The sequence below is a fragment of the Dipodomys merriami genome, unplaced genomic scaffold (genome assembly GCF_024711535.1).
Source record: "Dipodomys merriami isolate MVZ:Mamm:240054 unplaced genomic scaffold, mDipMer1.0.p SCAF_24, whole genome shotgun sequence".
In the NCBI taxonomy this organism is placed as follows: Eukaryota; Metazoa; Chordata; class Mammalia; order Rodentia; family Heteromyidae; genus Dipodomys; species Dipodomys merriami.
Genome location: NW_027203826.1, coordinates 18,004,586 through 18,021,478, shown reverse-complemented (window position 1 = coordinate 18,021,478; position 16,893 = coordinate 18,004,586). Strand labels below are relative to the sequence as shown.

Sequence of the window (16,893 nt, the reverse complement as noted above, 5' to 3'; positions counted from 1 at the left end):
AGCCAAATGTAGTACATATATATGGCCTAGAAGCAAAGATTTTTTTAAAAATTATTTAAAGGTTTAAAAGAGGAGAAATTATATGTAGTTCACAAAACCTAAAATATTTGCTATCTGGCTCTTTACATAAAAATGTTTCTGACTCATATTGGTTTATTTGATAAATGAGACTATTTTCTTTATTTATTGCAAAGATGATGTACAGAGGGGTTACAGTTACATAAGTCAGGTAATGAGTACATTTCTTATTGAACAGTGTCACCCTCCCTCATTTTCTCCCAGTTTTCCCCTCTCGGAGACTATTTTCTTTTTAAAAAATATTGTACTACTCAGTGGACACTATGTTGAAAATGAGCGATACAACTTGTGGGTGGAGATGGGAGGGAAAAACTAGGAGAGAACAAGGGAAGAGGTGACATTTTCCAAAAAGAAATATACTCATTACCTGATGTATGTAACTCTAATACCTCTGTACATCTTTATAATAACTATATATTTTTAAATTTTTACAAAAGGAGTTATTCTGAGCCCAGTATCACTGTGTTCCCAAGATATGTTGTTTCAGATTAGCTAAATGTCTCTACTCACATAGATCACTGGAGGAAGTGGGGTTGTGGCACAAGTGATAGAGTATCAGACTTGAGCAAGAAAACTGAGGGAGAGCACAAGGCCCTGAGTTCAAGCCCCAGCACTAGCACACACACACTCTCCCTCACACACACACACACCCACACACACAAACACACATGAACGACTCCTTCCATATAGATAATTGACAATTGATAGCAATAAAGTCATGAATAGTGAATACTGACAATTGAAAGTCCAATTAGTTTCCAGCCCAAACTACTCCCAAACTACTCTACCCAGCATCTCTCATTTTCAATCATCTTTTCTTATAAACTTTGCTTTTTTCATAATAATATTCAATGGCATACAAAAAACCCCAGTGTGATATTTTATTCCATGAGGAAGAAAGCAGGTAGAAATTCCTCTGGGGAAAGGAATCATTGTGTACAGAGAAAAATTTAAAAAACCTTTCCACTATGTGTTTTCCCTGCTTAGGTCCCACAATTCTGGGCAGGACGAATGAAATACTATATACCAAGACATGTGTGAAAATCTAAAAACTCATCCTCACCATCGTCACACGATTTTTCACTCTTCGACTCTCTGTATTCTTTCCAGAGTCCCTCCTGAACCTCTCCATCTGGCATCCCAACCAGTCAACCACCAGAAGAGAGATCCTGAGCCACATGCAGAAAGTAGCTCTGTTTAAACTCCAGAGCTATTGGCTCCCTAACTTTTATAACCATGGCAAGATGACAATGGCCAGTGAGGAAGCATGCTATGATCTGCTGCAGGAGTATGAGAGTCGCCGGTTCAATGCTTACGCTGTGCATTCAGGAGGGCTCCCTCTGAACATGACCATTAAGAAATCCCAATACTCCCCAAAGCACTACTCAAGTAGAAGGATCAAGAGGAAGATGTGGTACTTGATCAATCCTGGCTCTTGGTCTATGGAAATGGTCCCCAAGCCAGATGTCTGTCCAATGGGCCCGCAAGAGTTTTCTAATGAGCAGAAGATGGAAATACATATGCCTCCCCTGAAAGTGGATTCTGCAAATGAGAGATTAATTAGTATCCTGGAAAAGGATGTCATGAAGCCCACTCTGCCCAAGAACCCCAAAAGCCTCCACATGGAGGGCCTCTTTGAGACAAAGTTCTCTTCCCACCTAAGAGCAGCCACCCCTATCTTTAATCACTCCTCTCAGATGGCAATCAATAAGATGATCAAGCAAAGACTGTCTTTTAGATATACCTACTGGGCCTTGTGTGCTGATGCTTATGCAGGAAGTCCTTTCCGGGACTTCCTGAAAAAACTGAATTTGAAAGTAGAGACCCTACTCCTGGACCTATGGCAAGACCTGCACCATTTCCTTAGTGTTCTGATGAGCAACAGGAAGAATGGGAATTCATTCTTTCTGCACATGCTGAGTGATAGAATCTGTGAGCTCTACTTGAATGAGCAACTTGGTCCCTGCTTACCACTCACACCTCAAACTATTCAGGGCCTGAAGAAGATGCTGCCTTATGGGGATGCCAACCCTTGGATCTCCAAGGCCCAGATGGAGATCTGCAAGGTAAGACATGCCTGCAAGAAATAGGTTAGTATTTTAGTTCAAATCTGACCCCAAATCCTGTCCGATCACCTATATTTAACAATATTAACGAGCAACAGTGATCGAATTATCCACACGAATCTTCATATATTGAAGAGCTGGTTTCTTTCTTTTTTTGTCGGTCATGGGGCTTGAACTCTGGGCCTGAGCGCTGTCCCTCAGCTCTTCAGCTCAAGGCGAGCGCTCTACCACTTGAGCTACAGCACCACTTCCGGTTTTCTGGTGGTTTATTGGAGATAGGAGTCTCACGGTCTTTCTTGCCTGGGCTAGCTTTGAACCACGATTCTCAGATCTCAGCCTCCTGAGTAGCTAGGATTACAGGCGTGAGCCACCAGCGCCCGGCTCTGGTTTATTTCTTAACTCGTAAGTTTTATACCTCCTAGGACCAGTCAAAACTCCAAAATAGAATGAAGTGGTCAATATTCACTTTGTTTCTTTACTTCTTCCTTATATGGCAATTTCCCCAAACCAGGAAACTCAGAATTTTTTTAATTTTTTATTATTTATTTATATATTTTTAGTTTTTTATTATTATGAAAATACCATACAGAGAAGTTACAATTACATGGGCAAGACAATGAGTACATTTCTTATCAAGCATTGTTGCTTTCTCCTTTGTTTCCCCTTCCCATCCCTTCCAGTCCACCCCCTGTGCCACGCCCCCCCCAAAGTTGTAAAGTTTGTTTTACGACATAACGACTTGTACATCTCATTGTTGCAATGGGTCCACCTGTATCCCTATTTAAATGATTTGCTTTTTCCCTTCCCCTCCACAAATTATACCAACATCAAATACAGTGAAAGCAGGGGTTATATCGTGGGGAAGGGACATACAAAGCAACAAAGAAATCATCTTATAAATGTGTTAGAAACAATCACATGAAAGAAAATCAAAATATTTTTTGAGGGAAATTTTAAGAACTCTGTTCAAAGTAGTGTGTATTGAAAATCAAGGTCTCCCTTTTCCAAACTATCCACCAGGAAAATGGCCAATTGGGAGGAGCTTCTTATAACCCCCAAACAACACATGAGAGCAAGGCAATATTCTGATGACCAGAAGTGAGACCCAGAATGTGACTACTGTATCATCACATGCTTGGCAGAAAACAAAGGGCAAGGGCAAGCTGGATAGCAGACAAGAGACAACTAAAAGGAACTGTTTCCCAGGAAATGAAGAGAGCTGAGATAATCCCACAATGCACTGCCTACCACAAAGCCAAGGCTGGGACATCTTTGTCAATCCTAGGCCCAAAAAGTTGAAAGAGAGAAAACAGAGTCTAGAACCAGGAGAAAACTATCTGTATGGTTTGAGACACTTGGCTATAGCTATCATATTTCCAGTGTATCATAATTATCCAGGCATGCATATGTAGCTAACATGAGGCCAATTCAAACCAGTGGATCAACAGCCATAGCTTTCTTTTACAACATTCTGGATTATTGAAGACCCTGAGGCTTTCTTGCCTTCATTGGAAGCATCTGGAGTCAGAAAATCGGACTGGGGTGTGCTTCCTGAATCGGAATAAAGCCCCTACTCAGTCTTCTTGGTCTTCTGTAAAGATGCTGAAGGTGTTGGTGTATGGAGAAGTCTTGTATACTATAGTTACTCAAATTGAAGATATAGTATCATCTTTTTTTTTTTGGTCTGGTCGTAGGGCCTAAACTCTGGGCCTGGGCACTGTCCCTCGGCTCTTCAGCTCAAAGCTAGCGCTCTACCACTTGAGCCATAGCACCACTTCCAGCTTTTTTCTTTTTGCTTATGTGATGCTAAGAAATCAAACCCAGGGCCTCATGCAGGCAAGGCAAGCGCTCTACCACTGAGCCACCTTCCCAGCCTTGTAGTATCATCTTTGATCTACTTCTTTGCCCCATCCCAGGACCAATACACTGGCAAAACCTGTAGAATCAAACTTTAATATCTACCCAGAAGCCCTTGCTCAATCCACTCTCCTAGACTATTAAGTGGTGTTCTAACATTTTGCTTCCATGTCTTTCCTTCCCTCTCAGCAGGATGATTTCCACCAGCCACTGTGATTCTACCAAAATACACTGGTGTCATTTTACTGACATTGGGTGAAAGGAAGTGAATGAAGTCTTTGAAAATAAGATAACATTCTGCCTCAATTAACAGTTTTCTTCCAGTAAAATCCAATGTCCTTGCTAAAATGAACAGACCTTCTTATTATCTGTGTTTAACCTCGCCTCTCTGACTTCATTTACTCCTCCCCATACATACAGTGTTCTGTCACTTGGGCACACTCCATCTTGGCTCTTGTGTGCCATATACATGCATGTGGATTCAATCTTCAGCTCTCTTAAGTCTCTACCCAAGAGACATCTTCTCATTGAAGCATTCTTTGGCCATTTTCCTACAAACATTCATCTTTCTCCCCTTACTTTAGCACTTGCCACTAAATACACAGATACTTAGAATGACATCAGCAAGATGTTCCTTGGGAGGTCCTCAGCCCTCATTCACCCACTAAAAACATTATGTGGAAACTATCCATACACAGTTGGATGTATGGAAGCTTTTGGAACCCAGGCAAGAGTTTGTGACACCCTAATGGAGCCCAAGACCAAGGGAAATTGCTTGGAAAAATCTGGTCTGCGCACCCAGTTTCAGGCCTGCCAATTACACTCCAAGGTGAAGAACAAGAATTAGTCCCCCCCTCCCCCCCTGCCCATGGACTCAACCCTAGTCTTTCTTGTTGATGATTCTGCTATCAGTCCTCCATGGGCCAGAAGAAATCATACCTGCAAGTCTCTGGTAACAGATCCATTGAGAGGACCTGACTGCATGTGGAGTCAGGCTTGTGATCTAATTCTACCCTGCTCAACTTCAGTTGTAGAGTGAATATCAACTTCCTAAGATTCCAGTAGATACTATTTTCTGTGAAAATGCCCATTAATCTCAGACCCAAGGAAATACCTTGTCCTTGACCAGCAGCAGCCAGACCTATCCTGCAGACCCAGCTCCATCCTGGTCTACTTGGGACTCAGCTCTAGCTGTGATCACTTGCAGATCCAGAAGGAGCCACAGCTTTCCACAGACTAGATTCCAGTTCCATCTGCAATGAAAAAAGGTTTATCTCCAACTATCCACAGACGCATTGGATCCTAGTGGATCCACATACTGATGGATCCTAGTCGTAAGTTTGACCACAAACACCAGCAGATGACTGGCTCAAAAATCTCTGATTGGGACAGCTTCTTAAGGTCTTTTACTGACCAAACTAGTCTTTAAAAATGGAAATAGGTAAATTCTCCTTTAAATGCATACATACCAGTTTAGGACTATACGGATCATGAAGACTCAAATATGCATGACACCATCAAAGAGAATAAAGTTCTGGCAGCTGATGCTAAGAACAAGGAGATTCACAAACTGCTTGTCAAAAAATTCAAAATCAGGTTTAAAAAACAACAAGAGAACAAAGATAACAATCATGCAAAGAGGATGCAAACAAAATATGAATTCAATAAAGAAAAACTACAAAAAGAGCCAAACAAATTATGGATCTCAAGAATGTGGTAACTGTGCCAGGTTCTGGTGGATCATGTCTAGTCTTAGCTACTCAGGAGTCTGAGATCTGTGGATTCAAAGACAGCGTGGGCAGAAAAGTCCTTGATATTCTTCAATTAACCACCAAAAAAAAAAAAAAAAAAGAGCTGGAAATGGAGCTACAGCTTAAGTGGGAGAGATTATGCCTAGGCTCTGAGTTAAGCCCCAGAACCACAAAAAATATGGGGACTGAACTGAAAAATTCAACAGCAAACTTGTTCAAGCAGAAGAATTAGTGAATTCAACGATGGGCCATTTGAAAAGTATCTGTGTAGAGAACCCAGAGAAAAAGCGTGAAGAGAGTCTATAGGACATGGTGTGACACTGGAGTGAATCTATATATGCATTTGTGGATTCTTGGAAGATGAAATAAAGGTGCAAAAAGTTTATCTAAATAATGATACTAGGCACCAGTGACTCACATCTGTAATCCTAACTACTCAGGAGGCTAAGATATGAGGATTCATCTCCAAATAGTTGAATCTCCTATGAACCACCAAAAAGCTGATCGTGGAGCTGTGGTTGATTGCTAGGTTTGAGAAAAAAAAAAAGCTCAAGGACAGCACTAAAGCTCTGTGTTTAAGACTCAGGGCCAGTACACAAAAAAGAAGCAAGAAGAAGAAGAAGAAGAAAGAAGAAAGATGAAAGAAGAAAGAAGAAGAAGAAGAAGAAGAAGAAGAAGAAGAAGAAGAAGAAGAAGAAGAAGAAGAAGAAGAAGAAGAAGAAGAAGAAGAAGAAGAAGAAGAAGAAGAAGAAGAAGAAAGAAGAAGAAGAAGAAGAAGAAGAAGAAGAAGAAGAAGAAGAAGAAGAAGAAGAAGAAGAAGAAGAAGAAGAAGAAGGAAGGAAGGAAGAAGAAGAAGAAGGAAGGAAGGAAGAAGAAGAAGAAGGAAGAAGAAGGAAGAAGAAGAAGGAAGAAGAAGAGGAAGAAGAAGAGGAAGAAGAAGAAGAGGAGGAGGAGGAGGAGGAAGAAAGAAGAAGAAGAAGAAGAAGAGGAAGAAGAGGAAGAAGAGGAAGAAGAAGAAGAAGAAGAAGAAGAAGAAGAAGAAGAAGAAGAAGAAGAAGAAGAAGAAGAAGAAGAAGAAGAAGAAGAAGAAGAAGAAGAAAGAGGAAGAGGAAGAAGAAAGAGGAAGAGGAAGAAGGAGAAGAGGAAGAAGGAGAAGAGGAAGAAGAGGAAGAGGAAGAAGAGGAAGAGGAAGAGGAAGAAGAAGAGGAAGAAGAAGAGGAAGAAGAAGAGGAAGAAGAAGAAGAAGAAGAAGAAGAAGAAGAAGAAGAAGAAGAAGAAGAAGAAGAAGAAGAAGAAGAAGAAGAAGAAGAAGAAGAAGAAGAAGAAGAAGAAGAGAGGAGGAGAAAGAAGAAAAAGAAAAGTTAAAACATCAAGAAGCTAACAAATGAGCATCCAGATTGATGAGCATCAAGGCTTCCTAATGATACTGATTCCAAAGGAGTTTACACTAAAACATGCTTTCATTACATTATTTAAAAAAAAAATCTACAAAGAGCCAGATGCAGTGGCTCATATCTGTAATCCCAGCTACTCAGAGGAAAAGATTGGGAGATTCATAGTTAAACACTATTCCATACAAAATTTTATGAGACCACAAATGAACTAACAAAAAGCTGTATAGTGGCATACTCTTGTCATCTCAGTTACGTAGGAAGTGTAAAGAGAAAGAGAATGATTTAGGCCTGCTGAAACATAAACATAAAACACTATTTGAAGAATTACTAAAGCAAGAAGGGCTGGAGATATGGTTTAAGTGGTACAGAGCCTGCCTAGCAAGCACAAGGCCCTGAGTTTAAACCTGAATACCACTACCAAATAACACAAATCAGTTAGCCCACAAAGAGAATTTAGGAAGCAGTGAGAGAAAAATGACCTGTTATATACCAGGGAGATTTTTTAAGTGTCTGCAAATTAACCAGCAGAAACCCAGCAGACAAGGAGCAATTCAGATGATATGTTCAGTGTATTGAAAGAAAATAACTACCAACCCTACAAAATGAAAAATACTCACTACCTGACTTATGTAACTGTAAGCCCTCTGTATATCACCTTTACAATAACAATAAAAAAAGACAAAAAAATAGAAAGGGATAAACTGGGTATGGTGGCACATTCCTATAATCCCAGTATAAAGAACACATAGGTCGAGGATCATAGTTCAGCACTTTCCCAAACATAAACTAAGAGACCCTGTTTGAAAATTAACCTAAAGCAAATAGGGTTAGAGGTATGGCTCATGCGACAGAGAGCCTACCTAGCAAGTGTGAGATCTTGAGTTCAAACCCCAATACTTGTAAAAAGAAAGTGAAGGAACAATGAAAACTTTCCCAGACAAATAAAAAAGAGTTTTCCACTGCTACAAGTGCTATACAAGAAACCAAAAGATGCTAAGCAATAGTACAAAAGTGCATGAAAACATAAGTCTTACTACAAAATATAAGGACATAACATTGTAACACGTATCAACACTAAACATGCATATTTAGATCAAATGAGACTTCTCTGCGCAATTAATTGGTGCTAATCAAAAAACAAAACATAAAAATTATTGGGGAAGATATACATTGAAAATACATATACTACCTACATTTGCTGAGCTAGTCAGTCCCAGCTAGAAATGACCCTTCTTTTAACTTTGCCCAGGACAATCTTTTCTGGATTTCATCCAACAAGCATCCTCTAATTATACTGATTAACAATTATTTGGTGAGTTCCTTTAGTTTAGCAGCTGATGTCTACTTCCTGACTTGTGGTAATGGTCTAAATACTGGCTCTGATGTTATTTGGCTCTGATGTCTTGGACAAACTTAAAGTCTAAACTCTTTCATGTTTCTGTGATCATGTGTAAATTGAGAATTGAGATAAAATCATATTTTGTAACTTGTGAATTTAATACGTTTCCATGTGAGGACACTCTAGTTATTCCTGGAAAACTATGAGGAACCAGGAGGTTACTATATTTGCCCTTAATATTTACTCTTTCTTTTTTCTTCTTTGAATTATTTATTTGTATTTAGTAGTTGTACAAAGGGGTTTCAATCCCAAAAATCAGGTCACTCTTGATCTTTCTTCCATCTTTCTTTTTCTTCTTTCCTCTCCTGTCCCTATCCTCAGGTTTCATAGTTCAGTTTTTACATAACATACATTCAATGTGTCTTCACTGATTCCCTTCCATTTGTGTTTCCCCGCTCTCAACATCTTCCCCCCATAGACCATGAAAGTTGCTTCATTTTTAAAGACCTTTTGAAACTCAAAACGAGTACTTTGGGAATGAATCAAGTAGTATGCAGATGCTAAATAATTATTCTATAAATTATATATTTTCAAAATATATTTATTCATATTCTCTAAGACTTAGCGATAGACTTTGTGAGCTGTGTGAGCTGCTACCTTCAGAGCAATAAAAGACTGTCTTATGGTTGGTGGTAGCTCATATTTGCTGTCTACCAGATCTCCAGATGAGAGAATCTAGGATCTACAGCTTTCTCTATGCCAAAGTTAAGACAAGAAAGATGTGGGGAGTATTCATCTCATGATGCTCATGTTGTGTTTGGATTTTAGATCCTCAGCCATTGGTATGACGCGTTCCTGGATGAAGACGACCACTGGTTTCTTCTCTTTACAGTAGGACAGACTTTGGGTTGAGGAAGAATCATGAGGTTGAGAGAGGAGAAGGCACTTTTATCTTAGTAGCCTTCTTTGCTGGAGTAAATGAAATGATGGCTTTTTTTCCCCTAGAGGCCACTGGAGATTGGTTCAGTCTTTGGTATTCTAAAGAAAAATCTCTCGAGGAAAAAGACTCAGCTGATTTTTTTTTTTTTTTTTTGGTCCAGTCGTGGGGCCTGAACTCTGGGCCTGGGCGCTGTCCCTCATCTCTTCAGCTCAAGGCTAGCGCTCTACCACTGAGCCACCTTCCCAGCCCCGACTCAGCTGATTTTGATGAAGTCATGTCCATAGAAATTCTCTCTTAGAGAAAATGAGGAAATACAGTATGTGTGTGTGTGTGTGTGTGTGTGTGTGTGTGTGTGTGTGTGTGTGAAAAAGTCATAATGAAACCCATTTAAATTTTTTGAAAAAAAAAAAGGTAATAAAAGGAGAGACTTAGGGTATAAGGATAAGAAAGAGTAGTAGAGGGGGTGAATATGATCAAGGTTTCTTATCTGCATGTATGGAAATATCATCAACCTTACTTCAAACAACTAATATATGTTGAGTATATATGTATATATGCATGTATACATATGTATGTGTGTATGTATGCTTATATATGTATTTATACATATATATGTATGTATATATGTTACCAGTCCTAAGGCTTGAACTCAGGGCCTGGGCACTGTCCCTGAACTTCTTTTGCTCAAGGCTAACACTCTGACACTTGAGCCACAGTGCATTTCCAGCTTTTTCTGCTTGTGTGGTACTGAGGAATCAAACCCAGGGCTTCATGCATGCTAGGCAAGCACTTTGCCACTAAGCCATAGGCTCAGCCCAGAAAAAATTTTTTTTTCATGGGGCCTGAACTCAGGGCCTGGGTGCTGCCTCTCAGCTCTTCAGCTCAAGGCTAGTGCTCTACCACTTGAGCCACAGCGCCACTTCCGGCTTTTTTCTTTTTGCTTATGTGGTGCTGAGGAATTGAACCCAGGGCCTCATGCATGCAAGGCAAGCACTCTACCATTGAGCCACCTTCCCAGCCCCGAAAAATAATTTTTTTAAGAAAACAAAATGATTTTAGTAGAAGAGGGAGAGGATTGGTATATAAAAGAGCAATGGCTTTTAACTGAAGACAGCTGGATGCCTTTGGCTCATACCTGTAATCCTAGCTACTCAGGAGCCTGAGATCTGAGGATCATGGTTCAAAGCAAGCCCGGGAAAGAAAGTCTTTATTTTTTTGGTCATGGGACCTGAACTCTGGGCCTGGGCACTATCTCTCAGCTTTTCAGCTCAAAGGTAGTGCTCTACCACTTGAGCCACAGCACTACTTCCAGATTTTTCTGCTTATGTGGTGCTGAGGAATCGAACCGAGAGCCTCACGCATGCAAGGCAAACACTCTACCACTGGGCCACCTTCCCAGCCCCCATGAGACTCATCTCCAGTTAACCCCCAGAAAACCGGAAGTGGAGCTTTGCTCAAAATAGTAGAGCAAAATCTTGAGCAAAATCGCTCAGAGACAGTGCCCAGGCTCTGAGTTCAACTCCTACAACTGACAAAATTGGCTAAATTTATGTCAGGGAGGCTTGGAGGACCAAGTTATTCTAAACTCTTGTTTGAGATAATTCCTGTAGACAGTGTTATCTGCCATCTCTCCTCCTCTTAGACTCAGAGCCGGTATGTCATAGCCCGGTGGAATAAAGAATCTCCAAGCCGAGAAGACAGCATTTTTCTTTACAAGAGGCTTCAGGAGTCTCTGGAGTTAAGCCAGAGTTTGGCTAACATAGAGAAAATGGATTCTCCTGCATGGCAAACAGTAGCTACTGAGAACCTGAGGAAAAATGGGTCTCTCCAGGTAGAAGTGAAGTCTCCAGTGTTTCTAGAAGGTAAGAAAAGTTACTATTAATTTTTTTAACCCTCACATATAGGCAACTGGAAAAATAATTAACTAATAATTACGGGATTCTGCAGCCCTATGCCATACAAAGATTGCTTTATTTTGATCTTAGGTACTGAGGAACAGGCAGAGAGAAAGTGACCTTCCCAAGGTCACACAGTAAGAGGCCCAGGCAGGATTTAAATCTAAAGGAATTAATATGGCATCCTCTACTGGAGCTCCAAGTTGGGCAAATTCCTGCCAACCAAGTATCAGCACAGTCATCAATGATGACTCCATTTCACACATCTGATGTTCTACCTCACCCAGCTTCTTCTCGAATCTGATCCAGGAGCCTAACTATGAAATCTTCAAGCAGCCACCTCGTGCCTCTGGCGTAACCACAACAGCCGACCGGGGCAGTGGAAAGTAATTGTTAGGAGCCCAAAGCTTTCTGTCCTGGAGGCTTGAGGTTATAGCCTAGCCCTACTAGTGATTTTGTAGACTTGCCAAATGTATTTAACCTTTGCCTGTTTTCCCATTTATAAGATTTGAAGAATACCAGACTTCTTGTACAGGCAACCGAAGGTCATCTATAAGGCCTTTATCACAGTGGATAGCAGTGGTAAGAGTTCAATATATGTGGGCCAGTCTTATGCAAATTTAAGTAGACTTAATGATCTATTCTGAGGCAGTTGGAGAGCTACAGTATTTCCCAAACTTTATTCCACATCAAATAGCGCTTTGACCTCATTATTCTAAATACATGACTGTGTACCTGTATATACATACACGGCAGAGATTTCATAGTGTAATGCCTATTGTTATGACATAGGATGATGTACTCTAACATTTCTTGTTGCAAAAACAAGGAGTCTCTCTCTGGATGTATTAGTGAGTCATTACTTACACTTTTGAAACCACTGTTAAAGTGGGAACAAGAAAAACCAAGTGCTTCATCCCTTTGAACCCCATTTCTTCATCTAGAGATTAGGAATGATGGCTAGTGATTTGCAGGACTACTGAGGGAACTAGAAGCAATATAGTTACACACTTAGTAGATTACCAAATAAAATATAATACCATTTTTTTTCTTGCCAGTCCTGGAGCTTATACTCAGGGTGCGAGCACTGTTCTGAGTTCCTTTTTATTCAAAGCATACTACCACTTGAGCCAAAGCTCCACTCCCAGCTTTTTGTTGGTTAATTGGAAATAGTTTCACAGACTTTCCCACCAAGGCTGGCTTCAAATTATGATCCTCATATCTCAGCTTCCTGAGTAGCTAACATTACAGGCATAAGCCACCAGCACCTAGTGATTAATGCTTTAAAAAAAGTTGTTATTGTGCTTGGAAGTGTCACTAAGTATTATAGTCTTTGCCTAATATTTGTGAGGACCTGGGTTTGATCCATGGCAAAACACTCACACACACACACACACACACACACACACACACACCAAAACAAAGCAAATGTTCACTCTTTATACATATTGTATGCATAGAATTAGGTACTAAGGTATCCCGGGTATTTGCCCTTCAGACCTATGCTTGGAAAAGGGTTATTTAAATCTAGAATGCACAGACTTTCTCTATAAAACCAGAACTTCTCCCAGGAATCATGACAAAAGTAAAAGAAAGTATTCTTTTTTAAAAAAAATTAAAATTTTTAAATTTTTTTATTGTGAAAATACCATACAGAGGGGTTACAATTACATGAGCAAGGTAATGAGTCCATTTCTTATGAAGCATTGTTGCCTCCTCCTTTGTGTCCCCTTCCCATCCCTTCCCATCTCCCCCTACTCCACCACCCTCCCTCCTCCCCCTCCCCACTGAAAGAAAGTATTCTGAAAAATCCACCATACAGATTCTGGGAAATGCTGGGCACTGCTTTATTGGCTATAGACAGCCAGAGTGGCCAGAAGGAGTGAGAAGCATTGTCTGCAAACTTCCCTTCCTCTCTCAACACACCACTGCTCCTTGGAAGCACAAGTCTGATCTGATAAAGCTCCTCTGTGGCATTTTCCCAGGCTGGGAGCCCTGACTTCCAGGCCATCTGGCACCTCCACTCACACTCTACCACAAACATGATCCTAGAGCACTGGGGCTAAGATACTCTCAAGTTTTCTGAGAGGAGACTGAAAGTCAGAAAGGTGAAAAGCCCTGTCCAAGGCTGTTCAGCAGGGAGGGAGGGATCCAGGACTAAAAGCCTGGATTCGCTATAGGAACAATTTTCTGGCCTTGCCACTGAGGTCCAGAGTCTCCTGGTTGACATGATGATGATGATGATGATGATGATGATGATGGTGATGATGATGATGATGATGATGATGATGATGATGGCATAAAGACAACTGTATTTTATAGATCCTCACTCCAGGATTCCTTCTAGGCTCCAGAATTTTTGCTTTAGAACTGGAGGAGTGTCCCAGAAGAATTCTGTGAAATAATGGTTTTCATCTTTTAGGCCACAACGTGTTGCTTTTCTGCTTTAATTGTCCCAAACATTGTTAGAACTTCCTTTCTTGCATTTTGATTACTAAAAGATGTTTTATTAATTTACAGAAAAAATTATTCAAAATAATGTTGCCTGTTGTCAGAAAAGAAATCTAACTCACCTCAGAGTACATAATTTGCAGTGATTGATGATATTCAGATTATCTGAACTATCACTTCTGAAATTAATTCCCAAAGTCAAAGCCAACAAGAAGTGTCAGAATGAATTATTTGACAGTTATTATCCTAAAATACTACAAATTTTGAAGCAAAAAAATATTTGAAATTCATTTGCAACTGCTTCTTGCAGTGACAGATGGTTGCCTGGAAGGGATCGACATTCATTTGCATGAGTTACTTCCTGTATCTGCATTCACCATCAGTTCAGTGTGTTTTATTTTTCTAACACTCCACCATGGGTTAGGCTGCCCAGAGAAGGGCAGTATCCACTCAGACTGAAAGGGAAGGGAGACTGTGTTTCCTTGCTCCCAATTTAGCTTAGAAAATTTGTATTCTTTGTGTGAGTGTTATACTAAAATGCTATTATCCTTTTCAATTGCCAGGCACCAGTGGCTCACACCTGTAATCCTAGAGACTGAGGTCTGAGGATTATGGTGTGAAGCCAGCCCAGGCCAGAAAGTCCATGCAATTTTCTCTCCAACAAACTACCCCCAAACCTGAAAGTGGAGCTATGACTCCCTAAGCAAAAGAAACTCAGGGGCAGCTCTGAGTTTAAGCCCCAGAACCAACACACACACACACACACACACACACACACACACACACACACACACACACACACGCACACACACACGCACACACACACCCCTATTGCCTTATGTAAATAACCCTTTAAATCCAATATCTTTAAGAAATGCAAGTGAATCTTTGAACCTAGAACAATTAAGGTATCTCTGCTTTTCCTTATTTTCCAGACTTTAACAAAATGACCTTTAAAGAACTCTGCTATAAGAATCCAAAGATGGCTATAGAGAAGATCAGTGAGGACTACAAAATATATTGTGAGAAAGCACCTCAAATAGGCAAGTCTTTTAACTCTGGGGTAAACTTAAGTTAATTAGGTCTTCCCAAAGGTCGTAAGCCAAAAGAGGAACCATATTTTGTTTTCAGTGGAGATATGGTCTAAAGTTAATGAACGACTTTTTCCCTCTCCCACAAAGCTGTTGGAGAGGCACCATGAAAATGAGAGGGAATCATAAATTCAATGAATTAAGATTGTTCATTCCTAACTTTCTTATCCACTAGGGGTTTTAAACAATGTGGATTCATCTCTGGCCAAGTTTCCCCAGAGTCCAAACTTTGTGGAAGGACGTTTATCAAGGGGTGTTCTTGAAATAACACGTAGAAACAGTAAGGAAAGCAGAACTGTGAGAGTGGCCATCACAGCAGACCCCTTGGATCCTCACTGATGCAAGGGACTCGGGTTGGTTTACTTGTCCCTGGGAGTGGAGCCAAGTCCAGGCAACTCCCAGAGGAAGCCTGAGTTCTGAGTCAACAGCGGCCAACACTCCAGGCAGTTGAGAGAATGGGTGTTCCTTCTCGTAGCACGTGCTACAGTCCATGGGCTTTGGACAGGAGTGTGAGCTGCTGTCTTTAAGGCCATACCGACAAAAGGGGCTGGAAAGACCCCTGAAGATTGTTTAAAATACCAGGCACTTTCTTACCACAAGGCGATCACTTCTTTCACCAAGTCTTCCCTTGGTTACTGGAAGCTTTTAATTAAATTTCAGAGTCTATAAAACTTGATCCTGAGGTGTGTGTGTGTGTGTGTGTGTGTGTGTGTGAGAGAGAGAGAGAGAGAGAGAGAGAGAGAGAGAGAGAGAGAGAGAGAGAGAGAGAGAGAGAGAGAGAGAGAGAGACGGACAGACAGACAGACACAGACAGAGAGGAGAGAGAGACAGAGAGATTCTTGATTGCATCTGAGAATCTACAGAAAGCTTGTCTAAATTTCTCAACTTACATAATTGCCAAATGTCTCTGGCATAAAAGCAGCCTAGCAAATTCTTTGATTCTTTTTAAAGACCCATGGCTTTGTTTTGTGTCTCATTGTGGAATGAACCGGCAGGACCTCTACAGCAGCTGTGTTATCCACCGCCTTTCTGGCTTTTAGTATTCTCTTCTTAGCCAATCTCTGTTATGTTTTTATTTTGTCTTCATTTCTTACAAACTTATTTATGACTTTAGATTTTTTGTTTGTTTTTTGTTAGTCATGTGGCTTGAACTCTGGGCCTGGGCGCTGCCCCTCAGCTCTTCAGATCAAGGCAAGCACTCTACCACTTGAGTCACAGCACCATTTCCAGTTTTCTGGTTGTTTATTGGAGATAAGAGTCTCTCGGACTTTCCTGCTGGGGCTGGCTTTGAACAGCAATCCTCAGCGCTCAGCCTCCTGAGTAGCTAGGATTACAGGCGTGAGCCACCGGCACCTGCAGATTTTTTTTTAAAGCCAGCATTTGTAAGTGGTTTATCCTAAGAAAGATTTGTTTTGAGAGTCTTTTGGGTTTTCCTTTTATCTTTATTCTTCTTTCTATTTAAAAATATATATCTAGTTTTCCACAGTCTAAATTTCATTTTTTTATCAACTCATTTGTATATACTTAGATCTGTATAAATTCTCTTTCTTTCTTTCTTTCTTTCTTTCTTTCTTTCTTTCTTTCTTTCTTTCTTTCTTTCTTTCTTTTGTCAGTCATGAGGCTTGAACTTTGGGCCTGAATCCTGTCCCTCAGCTCTTCAGCTCAAGGCTAGCACTCTACCACTTGAGCCACTGCACCACTTCTGATTTTCTGAGAGGTTTTTTTGTTTTGTTTTGTTTTTGCCAGTCTGGGCCTGGGCACTGTCCCTCAGCTCTTCAGCTCAAGACTAGCGCTCTACACTTGAGCCACAGCACCACTTCCAGCCTTTTCTGCTTATGTGGTACTGAGGAATGGAACCCAGGGCCTCATGCATGCAAGGCAAGCACTCTACCACTGAGCCACCTTCCCAGCCCTTTCTGAGAGGTTTTCTGCCAGGGTTGGCTTTGAACTGCAATCCTCAGATCTCAGCCTCCTGACTAGCTAGGTGTGAGCCACTGGCACCCAGTGATTCTTGTTACTTCATTTCTCTTT

The 16,893-nt window shown here is 40.7% G+C and overlaps 1 protein-coding gene across 1 annotated transcript in view; it reads left to right on the top strand.

Moving 5' to 3' along the window:
- The window catches only part of Rgsl1 (regulator of G protein signaling like 1), a 56,628-nt gene that overhangs the window by 12,949 nt on the left and 26,786 nt on the right, over positions 1 to 16,893 (top strand). The window contains exons 7-10 of the mRNA XM_070034114.1: positions 1,189 to 2,144; positions 9,314 to 9,376; positions 11,068 to 11,287; positions 14,707 to 14,814. Of these exons, the coding sequence (XP_069890215.1) occupies positions 1,189 to 2,144; positions 9,314 to 9,376; positions 11,068 to 11,287; positions 14,707 to 14,814 (1,347 nt within the window). The remainder of the gene's footprint in view (positions 1 to 1,188; positions 2,145 to 9,313; positions 9,377 to 11,067; positions 11,288 to 14,706; positions 14,815 to 16,893) is intronic.